At 35.2% G+C, this 26463-nt stretch overlaps 1 protein-coding gene and 1 long non-coding RNA gene across 2 annotated transcripts; one reads left to right on the forward strand and one right to left on the reverse strand.

Moving 5' to 3' along the window:
* Positions 1-15361, reverse strand: TASL (TLR adaptor interacting with endolysosomal SLC15A4). Its single transcript, XM_039878891.1, has 2 exons — positions 15071-15361; positions 1-2883 (listed from the first exon to the last, which is right to left on the reverse strand). Exon 2 carries the CDS (start codon positions 2869-2871, stop codon positions 1981-1983), a length of 891 nt encoding a protein of 296 aa, XP_039734825.1. The 5' UTR covers positions 2872-2883; positions 15071-15361; the 3' UTR covers positions 1-1980.
* LOC120615704 (uncharacterized) lies at positions 15009-25087 on the forward strand. Its single transcript, XR_005656347.1, has 3 exons — positions 15009-15174; positions 22772-22836; positions 24935-25087. It is a non-coding gene; the product is annotated as an uncharacterized LOC120615704 (long non-coding RNA).
* Positions 25088-26463: the final 1376 nt, after the last annotated feature.

The following is a 26463-nucleotide window of genomic DNA, read 5'->3' on the forward strand; positions in this document are numbered from 1 at the left end:
CTGTTTGAAAGGGGGGCGGGGGGAGGGCACTCTCATAAGGTTATTATGAGAATTATATAACTCATACAAAATGCTTAACATGGCACCAAACACATAGCAAGTAATTAATACATAGTAGCTATTATGACATATTTAAAACAATGAATAACATTTCTGAATAACTTCAAAAGCAGGTTTCTTTATGCAATTTTTCATTGTAAAAAATACCATTCACTCTATAAATACTGAGAAATGTAGAGGATGATGTTTTGCTCCACAGATCACTCCTTCTGGAAGAGAAGCTCATTCCCTCAGCAGCTTTGAGATTGGCTGCTGAAGACCCACTCTTGATTCCTCCCACTCTGGGAATTTTGCACTCATCTGAACTGCCTCAACTAAAGTTATGTCCCCTTCTGGTCAAGCTAGTGAACCAGAGCCAATCCTCTAATTTTAATTTGGGACCATTTTGAAGGACCACACCAACTCTAGAGCTCCCTGAGTTGGCCTGAGGGCTCTCTGGAAACCTCTTCTGCTCTCCTCACTCCCTCACAGAGGTTCTTCCCAATGCTTCCCAATGAACATGCTCACCAGTTTCCATCTCAGAGTCACCTTCCCCAGAGAAGCTGAATTATGTCAAGCAACCATTATATGAGCAAGGCAGCTTCTTCCATAAAAGGGCATATAGTGTGTTAGGCTTTGGTGGATCATGTATTCTGTCATGTGTGTTGAACTGTGCCATTCTGATGTGAATGCAGCCATAGATTATATATAAATGGATGGGTGCGGCTGTGTTCCAATGCAGCTTTACTTTTATTTTTTTAATACAGCTTTATTTTATGGACCCTGAATTTGAATATCATAACTTTCACATGTCAGAAGATATTCTTATTTTCATTGTTTTTTCTATTTTTAAATGGTTGAAAAAAATCTTAGCTCATGGAAGTTGAAAAAGGATGTAACTAGATTTATTGTAGTGACCATTTCACAATATGTACAAATATCAAATCATGTTGTACACCTGAAACTAATGTTATATGTCAATCATATCTCAAAAAGAATAGGTAGCAGGCTAGATTTGGCCAATGAGCCTTGGTTTGTCAATCCCTGCGCTAGAGGAAGGAGGTTGAGCAGTGTGGCGCTCATGAAGCTACCGGTCTCGTGCATAAATTTACAGAATTTTATATGGGACCCTAGAACTTGTAACTTTGTTTTCAGGATGTGGAAGACCCCCTTCCTGACTCCAGAAGGGTCAAAAGAGCATGGAGAAAAGGAAGAGAAAATATGGGGGGAAAGATTCATAATTATGACCAAGAAAATCATATACAGCAAAATCAAAATAGTTTTATATTCACTATGTGGTATTTTCCATTTAGAACACTTCATCTCCACTAATAAACAAAATTAGATTTGAGTGGCTGTTCTGTGGCTTTGGCTGTAGCTAAGTAATCATTCAAAAAGGAAAACACAATTACAATTTGCTACTGTTTTAATGTTTATAAAGAATATATTTTAAGTGATCTACTTATACAGAACAAAGAGATAAACATATTTTGAAAACTGAACCTGTCTCTCTACCCAAATATAGCAGCCTTCTATAGTCCATTTCCCTCAAGGGAAAACAACTTGGAGGAATTTTTTGAGTAATATATTCTTAACTCTTTACCCTGAAACCTTTGGCTTTTTAATTTTAACATGATGTGTGTAAGTTTCTTTGGCTTGTTGTCTTTTCATTTCTGTACCCCCCCACTTAAATGAATCCTACCTTTGTTTTTTTGATCATCTTTATTTTTGCTTTATTGCTTTGAAATCATTCTTTATAGCTCTTCTTCCCACATTTCATCATGTGTAATATGAGATTTCCTCTTAATTCACACCTGACCTCCAGCTGAACTTTACTTCCCTTGCTCTTTACTCCTTCACAACCCCCTCCTCCACATTCTCAGAATAAATGGATAAAGTGGTGCTTTAGCTGCGAGTAGTTAAGAGGAATGGAAGCATCCTCTATGGAGTCACATTGCTATACTGAGAAATATGGAGACTAGGAGTGCTGATTTCAGTAGACACCAACTGCAACAGGCGGTTAATGACTATATCCCTGGCTTTTGAGGTCTCCAGGTTCTTTTCTCTAGACACTTGAAGACTAATTTGGTCCACACTCGTCATGATGAGTTCAGATGCCAGAATCTGCGTAGGGGAATGGTCATGAAACACAGTGTCCATAATGTATTGCTTATATAACTCCACCACCTTCTGCTCCAGGTACTCATTCAGCACTGCATTAGAAATAGGCTTCTGCATTTGCAGACTGCTTTTCTCCTTGATGCTAGTTATTCGCCAGTAGGATGAATACCGCTGTATAGGTTTTGGGGGAAAGTCGCTGAGCTGAGTAGAAATGGAATCCTCCATGGGCAAAGGAATCTCAGACGATTTCAGCAAAGGGCCAAATTCAAAACTGTTCTCAGAGGGAAAATCTGTTGTCACTGAACTAATGGCCATCACCTGACCCCCTGCAATATGTAAGTCATTGTAATTCTTGCAAATACTTTTGCAGGAAGGTGGAACCAAGTAGGTCTCTCTGCTAGGGTGTCTACATATTTCCACTGCAGCCATATTTGGGCTTTCAAACACAGGATTGGGGTTTTTCTGTAGCACTGTGATTCTCTGATTTCTACTGTGTTGGCTCTCTCTCGAATGCACTGAAGAAATAAACTTGCCAGAGGATTTGCAGCTCACATAGAGACTTCTGACTTGTGTCTCATCCACAGAGGAATAGGAAAGAGCAGATTTCATCTCTTCTTCCTTCTCCTCAGCCACCTGCTCATTATAAGATGCACAACTCCAGTGGATATCCTTCTGGTAGGCAAGTCCACTGAGGTACCCTTCTGACAGCATTCTGGAAAGAGACTTGGTAACATTGGGGGAAATTAATATTAAAAATTTTTAAATTGGCAGTTGATATATCAAAAAAGTAAGGGACAGTAAATGAAGTCATTTTATTCATTTACCAAGCCATTACTAATTCTGAGTCTGCTGTGTACTAGGACTATGGCATGTGCTGGAGATATAAAGGTGATTAGGACACAGTTGCATCCTTTAAGGAGTTTCTACTATGGGAGAAAATAAACTAGACACAAATAATTCCAATATTATCTCACTGAAGGTTAAAATAGTGATAGGCACAAAGGAAGTACAGAAGAGGAGCCCCTAACACAGCCTATGGCTAAGGGGGAGGAGTAACAGAATGTGTGACAGAGAAGATGACATTTCAGCTAAATTGTGAAGATGAAGCATTCCAGTCATAAGAATATGGTAGCATGGTCTGTTCACCATATACCAAGACGCTAAGCATAAGAGGCTGGGGCAATAGGCTGGAACTGGGTCATGAAGGGCCTTAGAAGTCAAACAAAGGCATTTGTATCCTGCCGCAGAGGAAAAGGAGAATGATTGAGAAGCTTCAAATTAGAGAAGCCACACAGCTAGTGGGTTATGAGAAAAATGAGGAAACTTGTTGCAAATGCCACTGAAAATAAGAGCTTTATTTTGCTAATTTTTGTATTTTATCCCTAGGAGCTAGCATAGTTGTTTGCATTTAGGAGGGATTCAATATTTGTTCATTTGAATTAGTTGGCAATAATTGCATGGTTTGAAATTCACTATCAACCTGTCATGAAGGACCATAAAGCCCCATCTACTTTTGCAGCCCAGGATAAATTTCTTGCTCTATCCCACCCACTTCTCAATACATCTTGGAAATCTCTCTGCACCCAACTGATGTATTTACTTCTACGCTCATTACCAAGGAGCCTTCCTGACCCTGGGCTTTCACTATACCTGCCTCCCCTCTCCACTCTCAGCAGTTGTCACCTGAGTCTGGAGTGGCTAGAAACCAGCAGCTGCATTTTCTAAAAAAGGAACGCACTGGAATTCTTGGCACTGGGCAACAGACAACAAGGAAAACTAGTCCTCTTTGGCCTTGAGCATTGGGCTACTAAAACAGACCTGTCAACTTGAACCTGAATTGAAAAGTCGAATTAAAAAAGGATTATTTTAACCATACATGAGGGTCCTTTTTTTTAATTTTAGCAGCTCTTTTATATTCATGTAGTTATTTTCCAAGTAAATTCTTTAATTGTATAAGGTAAATATTGTAAATATAATTAATATAATTGTTTTAAGTGTATAAGGGTAACATTTATTTTCTCTTTTGGAACTCTTCCAAGATATATTTAGCAAATTTCTCAATTATTTAAATGTTTGTATTCTAGGCACCATCATGTGCCATAAAGATACAAAGTTAAAGGTCTTCAACAAATCCATGAAGTAATTCTTGTATGCTTGACATATTTATAAGAATAAAGAAAATGTTCTTCCCTTAAAAAAAATGAAGTGTGGTTCTGCCTTCAACAAACTGAACATTCAGGTGAAAAGGCAAATTTTTATATGTATTAGAAGATAATAGAGCAAAAAAGTTGATCCTAAAGGTTTTATAGTGAGGCGACCCTTCCACTCCACCCCACCCAGCTAGGGTCTTCCCCGCTCAAGGCCTCACAACATCATTATGGAAAACCAGAGCAGAAACACAACGCTCAGCATTTGAGTTTCTAAACTGACTTCAGAAGCTCTCAGCAAAAATCAAAGTGTTAGAGAAATGGCTTTTGAGATACTATAACCTGAGCTTCTAAACTTCAGAATCCAAAACCGTAAAAAACTTAGGGCATAATATTTAGGCATCAACAATAGACTCAGTGGATGGAATCCCCCATGGAGTGAAATGGTAGCTCCAGAAACACTTGGAAGCCAAAAATAGAAGAAGTCTGTGCCCCTATGTCCCAGGTAGAATCTGAGGAAGCAGGAAGTCTCCTGCCCAGCATGGTGTAGGAGCAGGAGGAGAGCCAGCCGCGTGGATTGCCTCGGTAGACAGGTCTGAGGCTGCTTCATCAAGTCAGCTCACACACCAGCATGCTATCCAGAGCCTACAAACCTGGAAAAGACCTAGATTTGGAATGGGAAGATTGTAGGCATGATCTCAGTAGACTATTAACCAGAGACCAGGTGAAGGATGAGAAGTTGATGTGAGTTGTCAGTGTGACTACATGATGGTAACCAAAGAACCCCACCACCCCCACATTAGCAACCGACCTGATGGCTCTATGTAAGCAAGCTGGAACTTAGAGGCATCTCACGAAGGACAGAGGCCTGAAGTGACTGAGGAAATCCTGATCGACTGATTATTCGGGAGCATGTGAGCTGAGCTCAAAAGTGAGATCAAACTGAGCTCACCTGGAAAGCAGATTTCCAGGAAAAATAACTAGTTAAGCATATGCATGTATTTCTCACCCCCCAAACTTCATTAAAACAGCAGTAAATGATTTTTTTAAGATATCTACAAGAAAAGGGAGAACAGGAGAAGAGACTAGAGCAATGACATTTTAGAAGCTGGGAAAACAGGAGGCCAAGGGTTAATGACTTAGAAGACCTGAAAAAGCTGAATCCTAAAAAAGCCATGGGAAAATCCAAAGGCCAATCCGATTTAAATTCCAGTAAATGTTCAGGAATTGGGGCATCACATACCCTTTGAGAGTAGGGCAAAGAGGGTATATCTAAAATAAGAAAGATCGAAAGTATTTAAAAGGCAGTCAGAAACCCAGATCTTCTTCACTCCATGTAGTCAGGTGACCATTTCCCATCTTCATCCCCAAAGGAAAACTTGAGATTTATTCTCTGAAGACTAAAATGTAGGGTCTCTGAGATACAAGTTGAGGGTAGAATTATTGAACCAATAATAGAAAGATTAAATAAACGTATGCATGTTGGATGCTGAAATCTATGACCCTCTATTCTTAGCTCCCAGAATGCTGGCGGAGGAGCATCCATCATCCAGGCAGGACATTGGGAAGACTGTTCTGGGGAAAGCAGACTGGTCTGAGAAGGTCAATTGGCATCACAGGTTTCCCCAACTAAATGAGGCAGCCAGATCACCCTTCAGTCAAGCTCACAATCAATAGAGCCCATTGAGCTTTTTGGACATCTATCTTTAAGTATGAGTTGAACTTTGAAATATCTGAGGAAAGCTCTGAATGAGAGAGACCAAAACAGCCGCTTAGAGGAAACAAACTTGGAGCAGGGTAGGGAGGGAGGGGGGGTTCAACTACCATCAATATTCTCAAGGAGATAGGGATAATATTACAATCTTGAATTAAGAATAGGATGTTATTTTAAAAAAACGTTCTGAAGCTCTTAGAAATTAAAAATGATAGAAAGTTTTAAAACCCGATAGAATGATTGGAAATTGAGGCAAACTCTCATTTTTTGAAAGTATAACAAAAATACAAAATGAAAAATAGAAAAAAAGATAAAATTAGTGAACTAGTCCAGGAGATCCATTACCTGAATAATAGAAGGTTCAGAAAGAGGACAGAGAAAATAGAGAAATTCAAAGAATTCAAAAATATTTCCTAGAATTGAAGTATACGAGTTCCTAATATACTGGGTAAAAATAGACCTACACCTCTTCTTGTTATTGCGAAATGGTAGAACACTTGGGACAAAGAGAAAATAACTATGTTTCCAGAGAGGAAAAAGTCAGGAAAAAAAAAAAACCCAAGAACCAGAATCTGCAGACTTCTCGACAGCAACATGAGAAGCCAGGTAATCATGTAATAATGTCTAAAAATTCTTAAAAATTATTCCAATCTAGAATTTAATGACAAAATTATCAGTCAACTATAAGGATAGAATAGAAATATTTTTAAGTCAAAGTCTCAAATAGTTCATCTCCCAGGCGACTTTCTCAGGAAGCAAACAGAAGATGTTCTCCTCTGAAAGGAGTAAGTAAATCAATAAAAAGCAGAAAAGGAATACAGGAAACAGGAAATCCAGGACTGGGGAGAAACAAAGGAGCCTTCAGACCTATATAGCCAGAGACTCTGTTCCAAATCCTGCACTGTAAAGGGCCCCACTCTGACCCTCCTTCAGATGTGCCTCTCCCAACAGGGTGAGAAGTCCTAGAAGCCAACATGATGTAACCCACCAGTCTCTACACTGCTGCCTTCCGAACCACGTGTCTAGTACTCAGGACCTCAGAACTCCCTGCTCGAATCGACTAGACCCAGTCTCAGAATTTGCACACACTCTTTTCCAAATGCATCATGACTAAGGCTGACTTAGAGACCAGACATGTACACATGTCCAGACCCAGTATGTGGGACCAAGCAATGAGCCTGGATGTATAGACTGAGTGTGAGGTGTAGCCAGGATTAGGAAGAAAAGATGGAAGGGCTGCAGACTGAGGCTCCTCGTTTTTTTCCTAGACCCAGGAAGTGTCAGAATCCTACCCATGATGACAGTGAAATGACATTCCAGAATGAAAGCTATGTAACAGGCTCAAAAGGCAAACTGGCTAGTTGGAATAGATCAGAAAGGCTTTTGGAGATAAAGATGAAATCAAAAACAGCTTAATAAGCTGACCATTATGAAGTAAGATTTATATAATTGGCTATGGACTTTGGGAGTGAACTAGGAAAAGCTAAGCAAAGGAAAAGTGTAAACCAGTGCTGTCCAACAGAACTTTCTGGAATGATGAAATGATCTGTATCTGTGCTAACATATTAACTAACAGCCACATGTGGCTACCAAGCACTTGAAATGTGGTGAATGAAACTGAATTTTAATTTTATTTAAATTAATTTTAAAATATCACATAGCACTACTTTGAACAGTACAGACTTAGAAGATAGTGAAGGTGATAACGTAAAATTGTAAAATACTGAAGGCAAAAAAAAAAAAGAAAATACTAAAGGCAGTTCATTATAATTGCAATTTAAAGTTCACTGGATGATCACTGTCATAGCAATAATTCTAGAGTGAAATTTAATTAATTCACTTATTTCTGTACTTCTTTCAGAGGGTATTAGAGAGAATATATCAAAAGACAGTAATAAAAGAGTACAAACTTTTAGATGTTTGGTAACAAAATGAGATCCTTATCTGAGACTCTTTTTGTTTTGGTATTTTAAAATAGGGACTTTATAGAACTTCCTTTTAATTTTTGTTTTGTTTTTATTTGGAGAAGTGTAGAAAATCTGTGTGAGCATGAATGCTCAAAAATATTTTTAAAGCTATTTTTATTTTAATCATGTGATCTCATAGGTTGTCTCTGAGGTGATGAAAGTGCTGTCCAGTAGAATTTTCTGTGATGACGGAAATGTTGAATATTTGTGCTGTCCAATATGATAGCCGATAGCCGCATGTGACTAATGAGCACTTGAAGTGTGTTTAGTGTGACTGAAATCTTAAATTGCTACATTTGGCTACTATGTTGGACACCACAGATCTAGACAATTATAAACTCCAACTTATAATTTAAGAAAAAGTTGTACAGCAAAAAACTGGTTTACTACATGGCTGAGTTGTAAATAGCTTTTGCATAGTCATAATAATATTTAAGTCACTGAAAATTAATCTAACCAAATTTAAAATGTAACCATAGAATGCTAATAAATCCAGGAAACAAGGATAATATTTTATCATTTATAGTAATGTAATATCAATAAAAATTGTCTTGGGCATTTGCGTATGTGTCCAGATTGGGTAGTCAGTCCGTATAGTGAGAGGAACAGGACAAGGATGTATGTACTTGGTGAAAGCTAGGGGAGGAAAGAGAACTAAATCCTATCTTCATGATAACAAGTCAATAAATAATGCCCCAAACTGAAAAATCCAAAAGTTGTAACACAGGCATGCTATTTAAAGAAATGGTAGTAAATATCAAATAATTAGTTAAAGGAGATTAAAGTAGTTGCTTGCTTCTGTAAATTAAATCAAGTTAGCATCTGTGGTATTATCTACAGAGGCCCCTCAAACCATAATATTGCATGAGTTTATGACTGACTGTATTAAGAGGTATTACCGAGAATTGAAATTCATTTCTAAAAAGTTAGCAGCAGAGGGCAGCAGAGAGCACACCAAAACCGCTTTTGAAAGATTGTTCTAAAGCTATGCAAAGAGAGTAATAATATTGGCTGATAAAACAGAAATTGTACACCTATTAACTCACTTAATCTTCATAAAAACCCTTTAACATACCATTAAAATGAAAACAGTGCTGTATATCATGACGTTCTAAAACTTAAAAATAGAGAAATAGAGAAAATTATTTGGGTTTATTTTAATTGTTGGCATTTTTTTCTTAATACATTTCAGTGATTATCTGTGAAATTTTTTAAAGACATCATTCAATCTTTTCAAAGGTATTACAAAACACATGCTTCAAGCAAATGTTAACTTCTATTAGACTTTATTTCATCTGAGAAACTAAAACTGGACCCAATGGATTACTTCAAACGTTCAAGGATATTTTATCACTTGAATTTGTATTCATAGAGAAGCTATATATATACACACATACACATACATATATATATATATATATATATATATATATATATATATATGAAGCTCTATATATATTTATATATGTATGTATATATAAAATAAATATATTTAGACTTTTCCATGGCTGGTTAAGTGTGAAGGAAAAGACACCCAAGGACATTTGCAGATGAGATGTTCTAGGCAAATTTGGCCTATATTAATCATTACCAGACAGGGGAATACCAAAATTAACCTTATGTGCAAATTCACAACTTAGAAATACGTGCTAAAGTACAGAACTTCGTTTAATAATTTACTTGGATTTCAGAAAAAGTTGCAGTATAAACTCTTCCTTCTACATTAGCCTTTACATAGTTTCTCAGAAAACTGTTGTTATAACTTTTATACATTAATACACTTTTAATTTTCACCCAAACAACACAAGCATGGATTCAAAAAGAAAACAAAGAGGAAAGAACTTTATAAGAGAGAACATTGGAAAAGCCAAAGTTAGGGATCAACAAACTTTTTCTATAAAGGGCCAAGTTTTTAATATTTTAGGTCTCTGTTACAACTACTCAATTCTACCATTGTATCAGAAAAGTCGCCATAGACAATACATAAACAAATGGGTGTGGCCATGTTCCAATAAAACTTTATTTACAAAAAAACAGGCAAAGGGCCAATTTAACCCGTAGGCCATGGTTTTCATACCCTTGACCTAAGTCAAAAAGCAGATGCAATAAGTTGGATAGGACATAATAATAATAGCAATTGTGTCAAGTGCTTTCCATATATTCCCCTAATCTTCCAAGAACACTACATGTTAGATATTATCATAATCTATCTAGTTTTCAAAATGAGAAAACTGAGATCTGGGTATGACAAATGACCTTCCCAAGGTCACAAAGCAACTAAGTACTAAAGACAAGATTCAAGTCCAAATTTACAAAGTCCAAAGAGTGTGGTCTGATCTTAAAATTTATCACACTACTACACAATTGGGAGCAGTTAATATCACACAGTTATGACAAGCAATTAGTCCTTCCGGGAAATGGGTATCAGCCCTGACTCCATTTAATAACAACAGCACTTGCTAAATAAAGGAAGGAAGGTGTAGTGAAGTTCAGAAAGGAAAGCACCAGGAAGACAGCCAGTGCCCACCCCAGAGGGGTGGCCCAGAGGTCTACATATATGTCCCATTCATGTTTCAATGCTCATATGTCTTTGTGGTGTAGAAATAATTTATCCTCTGGCCTTTTAATCTAACCATATGAACATTTTCCTTAACCATTTCCACCACTGTAGCCTGATACCATCTCACCCTTAATTTTACAACCAGAGCAATTTAATATTACAGATGCCCTGTTTAAATATCAACAGCTCCCAATTACCTCCAAGATAAAATCAATACACATTAGGCCCTCATAATACAGGGTCCTTATCTGCCTTCCCAATCTCATCCCTGCCTGTTCCCCACAGGACCCAGGACCCCAGCCATGCTGAATTTCTCCTAGTTCTCCTAAATCCCATGCCCATCCCAGATATTTGTGTTCTTTTTCTTGTCCTGAGAGCCCTGGCTCTCTGTCCATCCCCTGTCCCACAACCAATACCCTTTATGTCTCATCTCATATAGCAACATTTCAAAGCCCCTGGCCATCCATGCAGAATCTATGTCCCTCAATTAGAAAATGGTTCTAGGTTCTTCTCTCCCCTACCCCAATATATTTATCAGGATTGCATGGAACTTGAGCAGAATTCAGCTGCTACCTTAAACTCTGAAATAAATCATTGAGACAGTCTTTTGAATGAAGGAGTAACTTGCAATAGCAAAAGAAAAGTGGGAAGATTGGGGTTTGGTAGGAAGTGGGAGAGTTGGATAATGATAAGGTGGCAGAACAAGCCCTGTCTCTGGAAATACAATCTCAGTGCATGAGAGCTAAGACATCTGAGAAGCTGTGTTGAGATGGTGCAAAGAAGACCACAGCTGCACAAAAATGGAGGCAGTGGAACAGGGCTACCTCCTGCATCATGGGATGTAGCCTTACGGAACTGATGACAGGAAAACATCTGCTGTTTCATAGATCTTGGGCCTAGCTAACTAAGGTGCAGTTTGGTTCCCATGTGTCAGCATGGCTGCTTATATGGATCTGCCTTTTAATAGTTACAAAATTGTACATCCACAGATACATCTTATGTTAGTAAATCATTTCTCATAGTGGACAGTCCATTTTTTCTTGCTTTTTAAATATGTGTCATCGTTGCATATGCCTCCGTGAATGTTTCCTTAGACCAGATTTGGAGAAGCTGAATTACTGCATCATAGCTATTGCAAATTGCCTTTCAAGTAGCTTGGGCCAATTTATTCTCTCACCAGCAATGTTTGAGATTAACTTTCTCCACTGACATTCTTCAACACATTATTATTATTTTTTAGCTTTCCAATCAGATTTATTTTTTGCCTCAAATTTGAGGGTGAAGCAAACTGTCTTGTTAAGATTGTGTGTAGGTGATGTATCAGGGTTGCTATTTTTTAATACCCCCAAATTCTCAAAATACTCTATTTCATCTCTTCACTTCTCTATTTCCCCTATAATCTAAATTCTAGATTCCATAATTCCAATCCATGTATTTTAAGATCGTATTGATTTTGGAGACTTGTAGATAAACCACTGGAAGATTATCATTAAAAACTTGAACATTATTTTGTTCATAATCTAGTTATGATAATGTAAAAAAATCTATATTACATTTTTTAATTTTCTTTTAGGGAAGGATGCAAGAACTTTATCCTAAACAAGTGGTTTCTTTAGGAAGGATTTCCCTGTATAAAAAAGTATCTGCTAATTATGCTAAGTGAAATAAGCCAGACAGAAAAAGTTGAAAATCACATGATATCATTTATATGTGGGATATAAACCTAAAAGCAACAAATGAACAGGACAAACAAACAGAGACTCATGAACATGTACTATAGATAGACTAGTGGTTACCAGAGGGTAGGTGATGGGGGAGGAGGGGGTTGCTATATGGGGTAAAAGGGGTCAAATATAGGTGGGGTAGAGAGTGGGTGAAGTGGATAAGGGGAATCAAATATATGGTAGCTGAAGGCAACTGGACTTTGGGGAGTAAACATACAATAGAATATACAGATGTCAAATTGTAATGTTCACTTGAAAATTATATGATTGTATTAACCAATGTTACCCCAATAAACTTAATTTTTAAAAAAAGTATCTGCAGTTTCCTTCCTCTTATCTTTGAAAGTACAGGCTTTTTAGAGCTGGAAATAACCATTCATTTAATCATATACCTTGGCTTATTCTCTATTATTTCATCTTTTGTAGCATTTGCTGACAGATGCTCTAAAGTATCATTCATCCATATTTCAATTCCTGTTACAAAACATAAAATTTGGGATTATCTAGTCTTCTATCAAATATGAAGTGATTCTTAATGAATTAATTTCTGAAAGTCTAATTTGATGGCTAAGGTAACATAATAAGTCGAAAAGCCTCTGTTTTCTGTATTAACATCACCAAGTAAATAAATAAATTTCTGTTTGGTTTTACTTAGATCCTTATGACCAAAGGTAGCAGCTACTTCTAAAGGCTTTATCTGGATATGTAAATTTTCTTATTTCAAAAAATGTAAATTTTGGTGCAGAAATATTAGTAAATATATTTTTTCATAGTTTAGACCTTTGTTCATATTCTGTCTTTACTTCTTACAAATGGAAAAATTAAAGTTTATGATCACTTTTTCAAATTACTTTTGAAGTATTTTGACACAAAATGAGAGTACTAAAAAAAACAAAAATGATCATAATAGTATTGACTGATGTTAAATTTCCTTGGTGTTAATAACTGTTAATTATTGTTAATTATATTGTCAATTATATTGATTAACATTGGCACACACTTAATTGCAGGCATATCAACCAAATACAATGCAAGATACTTGATTTGATCCTGAATTTAAAAAATAAAAACTCTCTAAAGAACATGTGGATAATTGGGGGAAATTTGAATATGAATTGTATGTTAGATAACAGAATTTATTGATGTTAAAATTCCTTAACATTATAATTATGTAAAAGTCCGCCCTTTTTCTTAGAAGAGACATGCTCAAGAATTTGGGAGTGTCATGTGCCCTAAAGTCAACAATATACTTTTAAACAGCTTAGGAAAAAAACTGAGTATGTGTGTATATGTATATACACAGAGAGAAAGACACAGTGAGAGACAAAATGTGGCAAATAGCTACAACTGATTAATCTACATGACGGAAATTTGGGTGTTCATTGCACTATTCTTTTCATTTTTATATAGGTTTTTGATTTGCAAAACAAGAATGAGGGAGGTTAATAACTATCTTTAGTTAATGAAGGCAGATTTACATTCTATCATGTTTGTGAAGAGCTTAGAGGAACAATATCTTATATATCTAAGAAAAATTAGGTATGTGATTGGAAATGGTTCAATAACTTGAACTATTGAAAACATCTCATCAAAGCGATATTAGAATTACTTCACTATCTTTGTATATTCCCCAGATTACCTTGTTTTATACAAATTTTAAGTACTCTCTATTCCTTCAAGAAGCTTCTCAAATTCAGAAACACAATGTTCTTACACTGATCTATGCAAGCAATGTTCTAAAAATATCCAATAGGAACATTCTGGACAAATCAGGTCTGTATTCAAGCACAGATAGATGTGCACAAGAAAAATAATGTTTAAGCAGGTCTAAAGATAATTCAAACAAATGCCCACCTGTACATGCACTGTCTTTAATATCAACAAGTAGATTTTCCCCAAATCACCCAGATGGCAATTCGAAAGCATCATCACTGTAGATCACATTCACTTGGAATATGTCCTGCCACTCAGAAAAACACTTATCACAAACTCACTGAATGAATAATTGAGAGTCAAATCCAATTGGAATTAATTATGATTGTATTTCTCTCTAAAACTACATCACTATAACTGAATTCAAGAGTTCTGCTGTCACAGTGTAAATATATATATGCCCTATTGTTAAAGTGTACAGCCGAAACTTATTGGATTTCGTTAATCAATATCACCATTAAATAAAATAAAATAAAATAAAATAAGCAGTCTACAATTATGTTTCTTTTATAAATAAAGTTGAAATTATTTGGATATTCAAAGAGAAAAACTCAACACAGTATTTCTGTAGTAAGTGAATAATTGTTAGTATCTTTCACTTTTTAATTAAACAAATTAAATGTTCAAAAAAAAGAGTTGTGCTGTCCCTGCAAAATTCTGCTTAGGTTTTTTGGCCTTCTTTTATTTGTTTATTTTTTTATGAAAGTATAGTTGACCTTCTTTTAAAAACACAGAAGCTAAACCTGTATAGGAATTAGTGAATGAAGACTAAATAAATTACACAACAAATATTTGATCAGACCAGTCAAATATTTTGGTAAAAAAATATTTTAGAAATTCTCCAAATGTGAACATGAAAAAGTAAGAGAAAGGGGTGTTTAACTTCATTTTTCTCTTATCGTCGTCCAATTCCACTGAATGTTTACTTAAACTCCCACTCACCTTTGATTTGGTAAACTAGAATAGCATTTTAGATGTCATAGGATTGGATCTGAGTTCCGATGATAAAGGGACTAAGTAAATATGAGAAGAGAAATGGCAGAAAAAGTTAGCAGTTATAAGGCCTGTTGCCTCCTTTTTCTTACCTTCGCTAACCAATCTGCTCCTTTGGTCCTGCAGAAACACGATTGACCATAAAGAGATGAATAAGCCAGGCAGTGCTTTTTCCAGAAAGGTTCGCAAGCCTTTGGTGAGTGTTCTTTTCACTGCTAAAAAACAAGAAACTAAGCTGCTTGTTGCATTTCCATTCTTTTTATAACTGATCCTATGGAAAAAGTTGTTTTTGCTCATCTGATTTGTTCTAAAGAACAGTGGGAAGTCCCGGAAAGGGGGGAGGCAATAACTGACAAACCCACATCGAGCCACAGAATGGTGTTTCTTCCCCTTTTTCAAAAAATGAAACCTATCTATGAAACCGTCTCTTGTTAAAACTGTTTATCACTGCACATTATGTAAATGTAAATTTACTTCTACAGCCATAAATTCCCTGGGACCCCTCTCTCAAAAGAGAGCTAAAGTCAGATACTACTTAAAAAATTCTGTTTGATCACTAATTATAATTTTTAAGAAGTATTATTTCTTCATTGTACTCCTAGTTTTTAAAAATGCAAGTGAAAACAGTTTTCTTTCTCAAATTAACAAAAGTAAAAAAAAATACACTTAGTGGCAAGGTTTGAGAGAAACAAGCACTCTCATATACTCTCAGTGAGATTGTAAACAGTTTTAGAAGACAATTTCCCAGTACCAGTCAAAGTTTTTTTTTCAAATATTCATACTCCTTGACCCAACAATTTTATTTCTATAAATTTATCTATGTGATATATTTGCACCTGTGCACATAGACATGTGAAAGATATTTGTTGCAGCATTGATTAAGAAAGTAAAGAGCTGGGAAAAAATTCACAAATAGGATATTGGTGAAATAAGTGAGAGACTATCCCTACTGTAGAATACTATACAGTTGTTACAGTAAGGTGGCTTTATGTCTAATAATAAGAAAAGATCTCCAAGATACATTGTTTAGCAAGAACATATAATTCGCTTCAATTTGTATTTTTAAATAAAGAAACATATATGGAAGAAATGTATTTATTTGCTTATACATATAATATTTCTACAGGGATACACAAAAAACTAGAAATAAGAAATTGCCTTTTGAGTCTCACTTTTTACTCTACACCCTTTTGAAATTTCTACTATGTGTATAGTACTTTTTCATCTTAAAAACTATTTTAAAACATTTTTATTCACTTTTTTATTTTTCAATTACAGTTGACACTCAATATTATATTACTTTCAAGTGTACAGCACAGTGGTAAGACAGTTTTATAACTTATGAAGTGATCTGCCTGATTGGTCTAGTACCTACCTGGCATTGTACATAGTTATTACATTATTAACTATATTCTCTGTGCTGTACTTTACAAACCTAGAATCATTTTGTAACTGCCAATTTCTACTTCTTAATCCTTTCACCTTTTTCACCTAGACCCCCTAACCTCCCTCCCACCTGGCAACCATGTTTCCTCTGAATTTATTAGTCTGTTTTTGTTCTGTTTGTTCATTTATTTTGTTCCTTAGATTCCATATATAAATGAAATCATATCTTTCTCTGTCTGACATTTCACTTAGCATAATACCCTCTAGGTCCATCCATGTCACAAATACCAATATTTCATTCTTTTTATGGCCAAGTAATATTCCATTATATATATGTGTCACTTCTTCTTTATGCAAGCATCTGTCAATGGACATTCAGTTTGCTTCCATATCTTGGCTATGGTAAATAATGCTGCAGTGAACATAGGGGCGCATATATCTTTTTGAATTAGTGTTTTGGATTTCTTTGGATAAATACTTAGAAGTGGGATTATTGGGTCATAAGGTAGTTTTATTTTTAATTTTTTAAGGAACCTCTATACTATTTTCCATAGTGGCTGCACCAATTTTCAATCCCACCAACAGTGCACAAGGGTTCCTTTTTCTCCACATCTTCACCAACACTTGTTGTTTATTAATTTATTGATAATAGCCATTCTGACAGGTATGAGGTGATATCTCATTGTGGTTTTAATTTGCATTTCATTGATGATTAGTTATGTTAAGTATCTTTTCATTTGTCTGTTGGCCATCTGAATATCTTCCGTGGAGAAATATCTATTCAGATTCTCTACCCATTTAATCAGATTGTTTGGGTTTTTTGGTGTTAAGTTGTATGAGTTCTTTATATATTTTAGATATTAACCCCTTATCAGATGTGTCATTAGTGGATATCTTCTCCCATTCAGCAGGTTGTCTTCTCATTTTGTTGATAGTTTGTTTCTTTTGCTGTGAAAAACCTTCTTAGTTTGATGTAGTCCCGTTTGCTATTTTTTCTTTTGTTTCCCTTGCTTAAGGAGACATATCCCCCCCAAAAATATATATTACTAAGAGAAATTTCAAAGAGTTTACTGCCTATGTTTTCTTCTAGGAGTTTTATGGTTTAGGATCTTGCATTTAAGTCTTTAATCCATTTTGAGTTTGTTCTTATGTATGGTGTAAGAAGGTGGCCCAGTTTTATTTTTTTGCATGTATCTGTCCAGTTTTCCCAATACCATTTATTGAATAGACTATTCTTACCCCATTGTATATTCTTGCCTTCTTTGTCATAGATTTATTAACCATAGAGGTGCGGGTTTATTTTCAGGGTCTCTTTTCTGTTCCATTAATCTATGTGTGTATTTTTATGCCAGTACCATGCTGTTTTGATTACTATAGTCTTGTAGTATAGTTTGATATCAGGTGTGATACCATCAACTTTGTTCTTCTTTCTCAAGATTGCCATGGCTATTCTGGGTCTCTCATGTATCCATATAAATTTTATTTTAATTAATTTCAAGTATACAGTACATTGGTTAGACATCTATATAGTTCATAAAATGATCCCTCCAATTGCTCCCTCCCTCCCCTGGCCCTCCACCTAGCCAACATATTAATGCTAATTGCATTCCCTATGCCATGCTCCCCATCCCCATGATCATCTATCAACAACTAATTTGTACTTCTTTAACCCTTCACTCCATTCTCCCAGTCCCCCAACCACTCCCCCTGTCCGTCACCAAATTGTCCACTATATTTGTAAGTCTGTTTTTGATTAGTTTCTTCTTTTTGTTCCTTAGATTCTGCATATAAGTGAAATCATATGGTATTTATCTTTCTCTGTCTGACTTTTTCCACTCACTATTTTAACCTCTAGGTCCATCCATGTCATTGCAAATAGTAGAATTTCATTTTTTTTTTTAATGGCTGAGTAACATAACTATAATTTCTTTATCCAATCATCTGTTGATTGGCATTTAGGCTGCTTCCATATCTTGGCTATTGTAAATTGTACTGCCATGAATACTGGGGTGCATAGATCTTTACGAATTATTGTTTTGGTTTTCCTTGGATAAATACCCAGAAGTGTAATTGCTGGGTCAAAAAGTATATCCATTTCTAATTTTTTGAGAAACCTCCAGACTGTTTTCCATAGCAGCTGTACCAATTTGCAATCTCACCAACAATGTATGAGGGTTTCCATATAAATTTTAGAATTATTTCTTCTAGTTCTGTAAAAAATGCTATTGGTATTTTGATAGGGATTGCATTGAACCTATAGATTGCTTTGGGTACTATGGACATTTTAATGATGTTAATTCTTTGTATCCATGAGCACCATTTTTGCACCAATTACTTGTATGTTCTTCAATATCTTACAGTTTTCTAGGTACAGGTCTTTTACCTCCTTAGTAAAATTTATTCCTAGGTATTTTGTTCTTTTTTTATGCAATCATAAATGAGATTGTTTTCTTAATTTCTCTTTCTGAAAGTTCATTATTAGTACATAAAATGCAACCAATTTCTGAATATTAATTTTTTATCCTGCTACTTTGCTGAATTCATTTATCAGTTCTAATAGTTTTCTGGTAGATTCTTTAGGGTTCTCTATAGTTATCTTTTTCTTGTCTGATTGCTATAGCTAGGACTTCCAGTACAATGTTGAACAGGAGTGATGAAAGTGAGCATCCTTGTCTTGTTCCAGATCTTAAGGAAAATGCTTTTAGCCTTTTGCCATTGAGTATGATGGTAGCTGTAGGTTTGTCATATACAGCCTTTGTTATGTTGAGGTATGTTCCCTCTACTCCTTCTTTGCTGAGAGTTTTTTTTTTTAATCATAAATGGTTGCTGGATTTTGTCAAATCTTTTTCATGCATCTTTGACAGGATCATATCATTTTTATACTTTATTCGGTATATCACATTGATTGATTTGTGGATATTGAACCAACTTCATATTTTGGGAATAATTCCCACTTGATCATGGTGTATGATCTTTTTAATGTATTGCTGAATTTGGTTTGCCAATATTTTGTTGAGGATTTTTGCATCTATGTTAATCAGGGATATTAGCCTATAATTTTTGTTTGTAATATCTTTGCCTTTGGAATCAGGGTAATGCTGGCCTCATAAAATGAGCTTAGGAGACTTCCCTCCTCTTCAATTTTTGAAACAAGTCATATTTAACTTTATTTGATTGGTTTTATAGCCCAAATGTATGTCTTTCTTGGAGGACAGACAAGTCTATCTGCAAATGGGTCAGTTATCCTTGCCCAAAAGCAAGAAAATGTTTAGAGTTCTCAAAATAATTTAGTTGGTTTATTCCAACTCCTTCAAGTAAACCAACAAATAACTTTGCCCAAATAATACTACTTCTGTTGTCTTTTTCTTCCTAACTGTGATGAAAGCTAAGTTCCAAACCCTTAATATGTAAACTTTTCCACTTAATGGGTTTGTTTTGTTTGTTTGTTTGTTTGTTTTACTTTTGTTCTATGACTTATCTTAAAAAGCTATAGCTTTAAGAGTGTACTGGCATTTTTTTTTCTGGTTAGAGTCTTTTGTGATTTTCTGCATTATTTCATGGAATATTACTTAGATCCAGTTAAAAAGGCAGGTTCCCACATATAAGCCATAATAACAACAGTTTCCCAATTAGTTCTAAACCTGAATTGACCTGCTACCATAAGAATGACCAGACTCATTGACCCAGGGGCAGGTTTGGTTGCAGTATAATCTTATAAAATCAGGCCCAGGGATGTCTCCAGGCTTTTGTAGCCAGTCAGGAACTTAACTGTGTACAAGATGTTATGGCAACTTCAGGGCCAAATATTGTTTTATTTTATTCTAATGTAGGTTCAACCACAGCCAGATATACTGAGGATATCCTAGAGTGGGTCCTACCAACTCCCAGAAACACTTTCTGGTAGGTTCCCCAAGAGCTCACATGGCAGTGCCATGCAATAACCATTATGGTGTGACTCCATCTGCTCTAGGTTGGGTTAAGTCACATTTATTGTTTTATTCAAATACAATTTGAAGAATTTTTTTAATACTCATTCCTGATTTTATCTCTTTAGTTGCTCATTTTATAGAAATCATCCTTTGCAGAAAATATTTTCTGTAATCAAAAAGTTGGCACTATGTCAAGTTAGCTTACCATTACTCTTTTGACAAAATCTGAGGTTATGAAGTTGACTTTAAACTGCTTTCTCTTTGCTGACTATAGTAGAGCAGAATTACATTCTTTATAGCTAAAATCTTATATGATCTAACGGATGGTGGGCAAAGAGTTATTGCCTTGACTTATGTGCCTCTAAATGAATAGTATTCATATTATTCAGTTACCTCTCCTGGTGTCAAAACTTCTTCAAGCTGTTTCCATATGTCATACTTAGCTCACCCCCAATCCTCACCAAATTTTCTTTACCCTGTCCACCCTCTATTCACCTTCAAGTGCTCTTACTAGTGCTCTCAAATTCCTCAACAGTTTCTTTTTCTGTCACATCATACTTGCAAATTGCTGGTTCCAGATAAAATTCATTATTGCCTTTCTCATAACTAGAGAAAGTTATATATGTATATGCATATTTGCACATACACACAACTAATGAGTTCACAAACTTATTCCATCAAACCTCAACTATTTCAGGCTAAATTCTTTGTCTTTCTGAAATATGCTCTCTAGCCGCTTATAATACAGTTTTCTCCCTCAATATCAAATGACTCAACTGAACCTACTTTCTCAAATTTACCTAAGCCCCTTAATCATCAAGTCTAATGACCTTTATCTCAATCTATAACTTCTTTGACATTTCTACAGTATATGACACTGTTCACTAATCTTTTCTTATTTTTAATAGTTTATTTTTAAAAATTCGTGTACTTGGTAAAAAGTATAAGTGGTACAAAAAAGTATGCAGTGAAAATTAAACCTCTTTCCCTGTATGATCTTCAGCTCTCAGGCCCCCTCCTCAGAGGCAATTACAATCATCAGTTTCTTGTGTATCAGTCCAAAGATTATATCTATCTTCTTTTGTATACAAATGTTAGGATACTACATATGCAATTTTGTCCTTTATCTTTTTTGTATAAATTTTCAATGTCAGTACATCCCGATTGACCTCATCCTTTTTAATAACTAATAGCCTTCCAATGCATGGATGATCCAGTAATAATATATTTACACAGTTCGTTATTGATGCAGCTCTTCCTTTAGGAAGGTCTCCCTACCACCACCGGTGGATTTTGTATCATCGCATGCTGCTCGTTATTCTCCTACCTCCCCACTTTCTCCATTTTAAGCTTTTTCATTGGTTTCCTGTCAACCTTCTATTTCCTAGAACTGAAATTCTTGCTTCTCCTCCCTATCCCTCCCCATATCTTATCTTGGTGAACTCATTATTTGCCATACTTTCCATTATCTTCTTTGGATTTCCTGTGAATCTGTATCTCCAGTATTGGCATCTCTCTCCTATGATATCCAGATTCTCATTTGTGGATATTTGATTGCTTCACATAAATAAGGTTCACATAATTTTTTAAATTTAATCTTTTGACCCCAAAATTCACATCCTTATTTATCTTTATAGCATTACCCAAGCTCAGTACATTTGAAGTCTTCTCTAATTCTACCTTATCCCTGATCTCTACAGTTAGTCACCAATGCCTGCCCAGTTGACTCAAAAGACCAGAATAGTGTATAACTGAATTTTATCTGTGCCTCCAGGAAAAGTGAGCAAAACAAAAGCCCTAGTGTCCATATGACAGTACATAATGGTATAAACATAAACTTTTTCACAATTAAGTATAACTTACAGAATCTTTGAAAATGATTCTATTTTTCCATATTCATTTTTCAGCCATTTATATAATCACTATTTCCTGCAGACACAATTACAGTATTATATATAAAGTTTTAATGCATTTCCTCTGCAGAAGATTAATTTTAATTGATAGTCTATAAAAATTAACTTGAACATATTAGAATTTAGGACCATATTACATATCCCATAAAGTAAAATTAATATGACATTTAAACTTCTTGATTATACTTCAGTAGGTCTAATTTATACCAAAGAAATCTATAAGGTAAGCTCCAGGGCAAGGCTGCTTATCTTGAGGACGGGATGACAGATTATAATTGCTTTATTAAATACGATATTCTGAATTCCTATGAAGCTGTAATGGCTTGTTGTGCACTAGAGATTTTGTTATTTAGAATATAATTGATTGTAATATATACTGTTTGCCCCTGAATAGATCCCATTTTCCACTTCAGAGAGATTTTCATTTTGGCATCAATATGATTACTATATTTGTAAAGTTTCTGAAGCATTTTGAAATTCTTTCAGTTGAAAAATAATTCAAAGTTGAAATATGATATAAATTCAAGGGACAAATTGAATTTAATCCCATATGCTTCATTTTAAGGTCATTAGAATAACCGATCCTTGCTGGTTGTTACCCTGTAGTTGGCATTAATCAGAGATAGCAAGGTAAGTACTTGAATGCTTAAGGAATTAGCAATCCCATGAACTATTTCGCTTTCTGCTTCCTAATTGTCAGTCTTTGCTATTACTTGACATTCTCTGCCTTAATGATCTAGCAGAAATCCCTAACACCAAAATTCAAATTTCTATCATTAACTCTAAAATAAATTACCCCTGGAAACACTTGACAGAGTTTTGCCGCACATTCTTGCTTCTTTTTGCTAATTTTTCCACACTTCTGTCCCTCTTTCCTAGTTTTTATATTTTTTCTCTGTTAACCACTTATCTCTCCCCCAGTCTGATGTTCAGGTCTTAGAAATAGACACACTTTCTCCTCAAGTCAAGATAATACTTCACTTCCTCTATCATAAATTGGTCTTGAAAGAGAAAAAACTTGTTCTGTTTCTTAACTGAGAAACAGAATTTCCATTTTACTAATGTTTGTTTACCTAGTCTTTGCAGCTTACGCAAATGAGTATTTGCATGAACTCTGTTTTAGCCTCCTAATAATTTATTCCTATTAAGACCAGGAGGCCAAAGACTCAACCAAATCCATGGAGAATCTCAATATTCATGCATCAATTTTTATCCTAAACCCAAGTCTATCTCATTCTTTCTTTTGTCTGCCTTTCAGACTTTTAAAAGAAGGAAGGTAAAGGGAAAGTTGGGTCTGTTAGCATCCCTTCTTATTCATGCCTCCCTAAAAGATAAAAAAGATATATTAAATTAATAGGTTAAAACTGGATTTTGATATCCAATGGATTTCATTCTCCTTAGCATCCTTGTCTCTGCATTTTTAGATTATCTGAGCTATAATACAAGGAATGAACATAGTAAAACTTCGAATTCAAAGTTGATAGTGGGCTCCCCAAATACATCTTTCTCTCCCAGCCTGATTGATTTAGGAGAGTGGCTCTGGAGGGCAAAGGTCTCAAGCAATTTAAACACTGCTCTTCACCCATGCTTTTAATGAACACTTTAGTTTTTGTCACCAAGCAATTGTTAGAAGTTTATAGGATTCGTCATGAAAGCCAACTGAACAACTCTTAGATCCTGGGCCAAAAGTAAAGGGGCCTAGAAAAATTAAACCCATATAAACTTTGTGATCTCTAATCTCACCAGATTATTCAATTTGAGCAGATTTCCAAAGGAAGAAGGATTACATGCTCTAAAGCCAAGTAGAAGTTTCTAGCACCCCAGAGAAAGTTCTAGATTTTTAAAAATTGACATTCTCTTCGAAATGCTGCTTCTTAGTTTTTTCCCCTTAATTCTATTTTTATCATGCCATTGTACTGACTCATATTTATAAAAGCAGCCAGAAACACATGAGACCTAGGGAGAAGAAACTAGAACTTCAGTCCAAGTAACATTATTTCACAAATCAACAGGGAAGTGAAAATAGTGCTGTTGAACCCTTAAGTCTCCAGATTTCCTCCCTTTGTAGAGAGGCTTCTGGGGTAGAAAATTTCCATCACTATCTCCTACCGGCCACATCGAACCCTCCTTTGGTTCCTGTCCCTATAATGTAAAATTCAAGCAATCTATATATTGTATTATAGATTCAAGAGCTAGCTGTGTTTAAGTGACTTCTGTTTACAAGTATCATTTACAATAGCAAAATAATTTCTATTCTTTGTAATTCTTTCCTTGCTCTTTAATTCCTAGAAATGGAAAAAAAAAAGATTTTAAGACTAGTAAAAAAAAGTTTTTTTCAAGATAAGTTTTAAACCTACAAGTCCCTCTGCATTTATATTTAATAGAGGTCAATTCATTGGTTTTGAAGTTTAGGAAAAAAATCTTTTTTATCAACTCTCTTGGAGGAATTTCTGCAATGAGTATAATGATGTAAGATTTCCTTGAGGGGCTCATTATCAGAAATTCCTATCAAATAATGAGACTAAATGAGAATCAAATCCAGTGGATATGAGTGTTTAATTGCCCAGATATTATTTCAAATCAATTTACAGATCTCTTAGCTTTACTTTAAGGTCTTTAAAGGTAATGCTTCTTAGACTTTAACATGCATATGAATCACCTGAGAATCTCGTTAAAATCCAGATTCAGTAGATTTGGGATGGGACCTGATATTCTATGTTTCTAACAGTCTCCTAGGGTAAGACAATGCTGTCCATCTGCATAAGACCACTCTTTGAGTATCCAGGTAGGTCTTCAGGCACCTGTGTTCTGCATTTTTTAACATAGGGCTTTATTCATAGCAAACATCTTTAAGTAGACCATACCTACTATATGTGCAGTACTGACAGACGATTTGATTTATATCATTTAATTCTCAAAATAACTCTATAAAATATGGTTTTTTTTTTTAAATAAAGTTTGGCTTTCAGAAAACTTAATTCTTTTGCCCAAGGTCACACAGCTAGTAGGTGCCAGGGATTTGGACCCAGGTTTCTTTGTGTAAGTATCAAGGAAGTGTAGACTATTGAGTTAAATAGTAATAAAATTAGAAAGGAAAAGGTAATCAACAACATATTTCCATAAAATTACTTTGGATTAACTCTCATTAATCTCTGTTATGTTAAACTATGGAAATATTTCCAATAGAATTTAAAAATTAGCATTGGCATGCTTAACAGATATAAAGCACATTTCAAGAGTTGAGAAAATAAAACTCTTGGTCATGGAGAGGTGGAGGAACTGAAGATTAACTTCAAAGAAAAGAGATAGGTGTTGGGTAAAGAGTGAAGACAAGGAATGCAGGTCATTTAGGGAAGAGGTATGAACAAAGGTATATGAACAATGGTTTGCAGTGGTGATTAAATGGACCTATTTGACTAGAGCAGAGAATTCCTAATTTAGAAACTGTATCAAGGTACCAACTGCTGCATAATAAACTATACCAAAATTATGATTTAAAATAACAATCATTTATTTAGTTCACAACTCTATAGAAGGGTTCTTCTGGTCTGGTCCAGGCTGGGCTCATCTCATCTGGGATTGCTCATGTGTCTGTGGTCAGTTGGAGAGTCAGATGGGAGCTGACTGGCCACAGGTGGCCTTGCTAACATGTCTAGTGGTTAGTTAGAACAATGAGGAATGGACCCTTGTCTGTCATCATCAATGAGCTAGACAGGTAACAAAGGCACCAAGGTGGTAGGCCCCAGTGAACCACTGTTTTTCAAGCCTCTGCCTTTGTCACATATGCTAACATCCGATTGATCAAAGCAAATCACACGGCCAACCCATGTTCAAAAGACCCTACCTCTTGATAGAAGATGAGAATTATGGGCATTCCAACAACTGTCACTTTCAAATAACAGCGAAGAGGAAATTGGAACTATTCTGAGAGTTGGCATTGATAGGAAGAGAGAGGTACCCAAGATCCCTTCAAGGTCTCCACTTGTATGATTATTTAATTCAAAATTTAAACTTGTCATTTTTAAAATACCTATAAACTAGCTAGGTGCTCATGGTTAAAAAATATGTAATGCTAGAGAACCATAAAGGGAAAAGTCTCCTCCTCTAATCACGTCATTTCTACTCCCCAGAGGAAATTACTATTTTCAGCTTTATGATTATCTTTTCTGGAAGAACTAAATTTTTCTTATAGGTTTTTATAAATTTTCAGTGTGAGCCTTGCTGAACACAAGTTACATTAAAGGAGTGCCTGTATAG

Source organism: Pteropus medius, unplaced genomic scaffold (assembly GCF_902729225.1).
Source record: "Pteropus medius unplaced genomic scaffold, Ma_sr-lr_union100, whole genome shotgun sequence".
Classification (NCBI taxonomy): domain Eukaryota; kingdom Metazoa; phylum Chordata; class Mammalia; order Chiroptera; family Pteropodidae; genus Pteropus; species Pteropus medius.

Coding starts and splice junctions, on each gene's coding strand:
- TASL (XM_039878891.1), bottom strand. CDS start 2,871: ATGCTGTCAGAAGGGTACCTCAGTGGACTTGCCTACCAGAAGGATATC.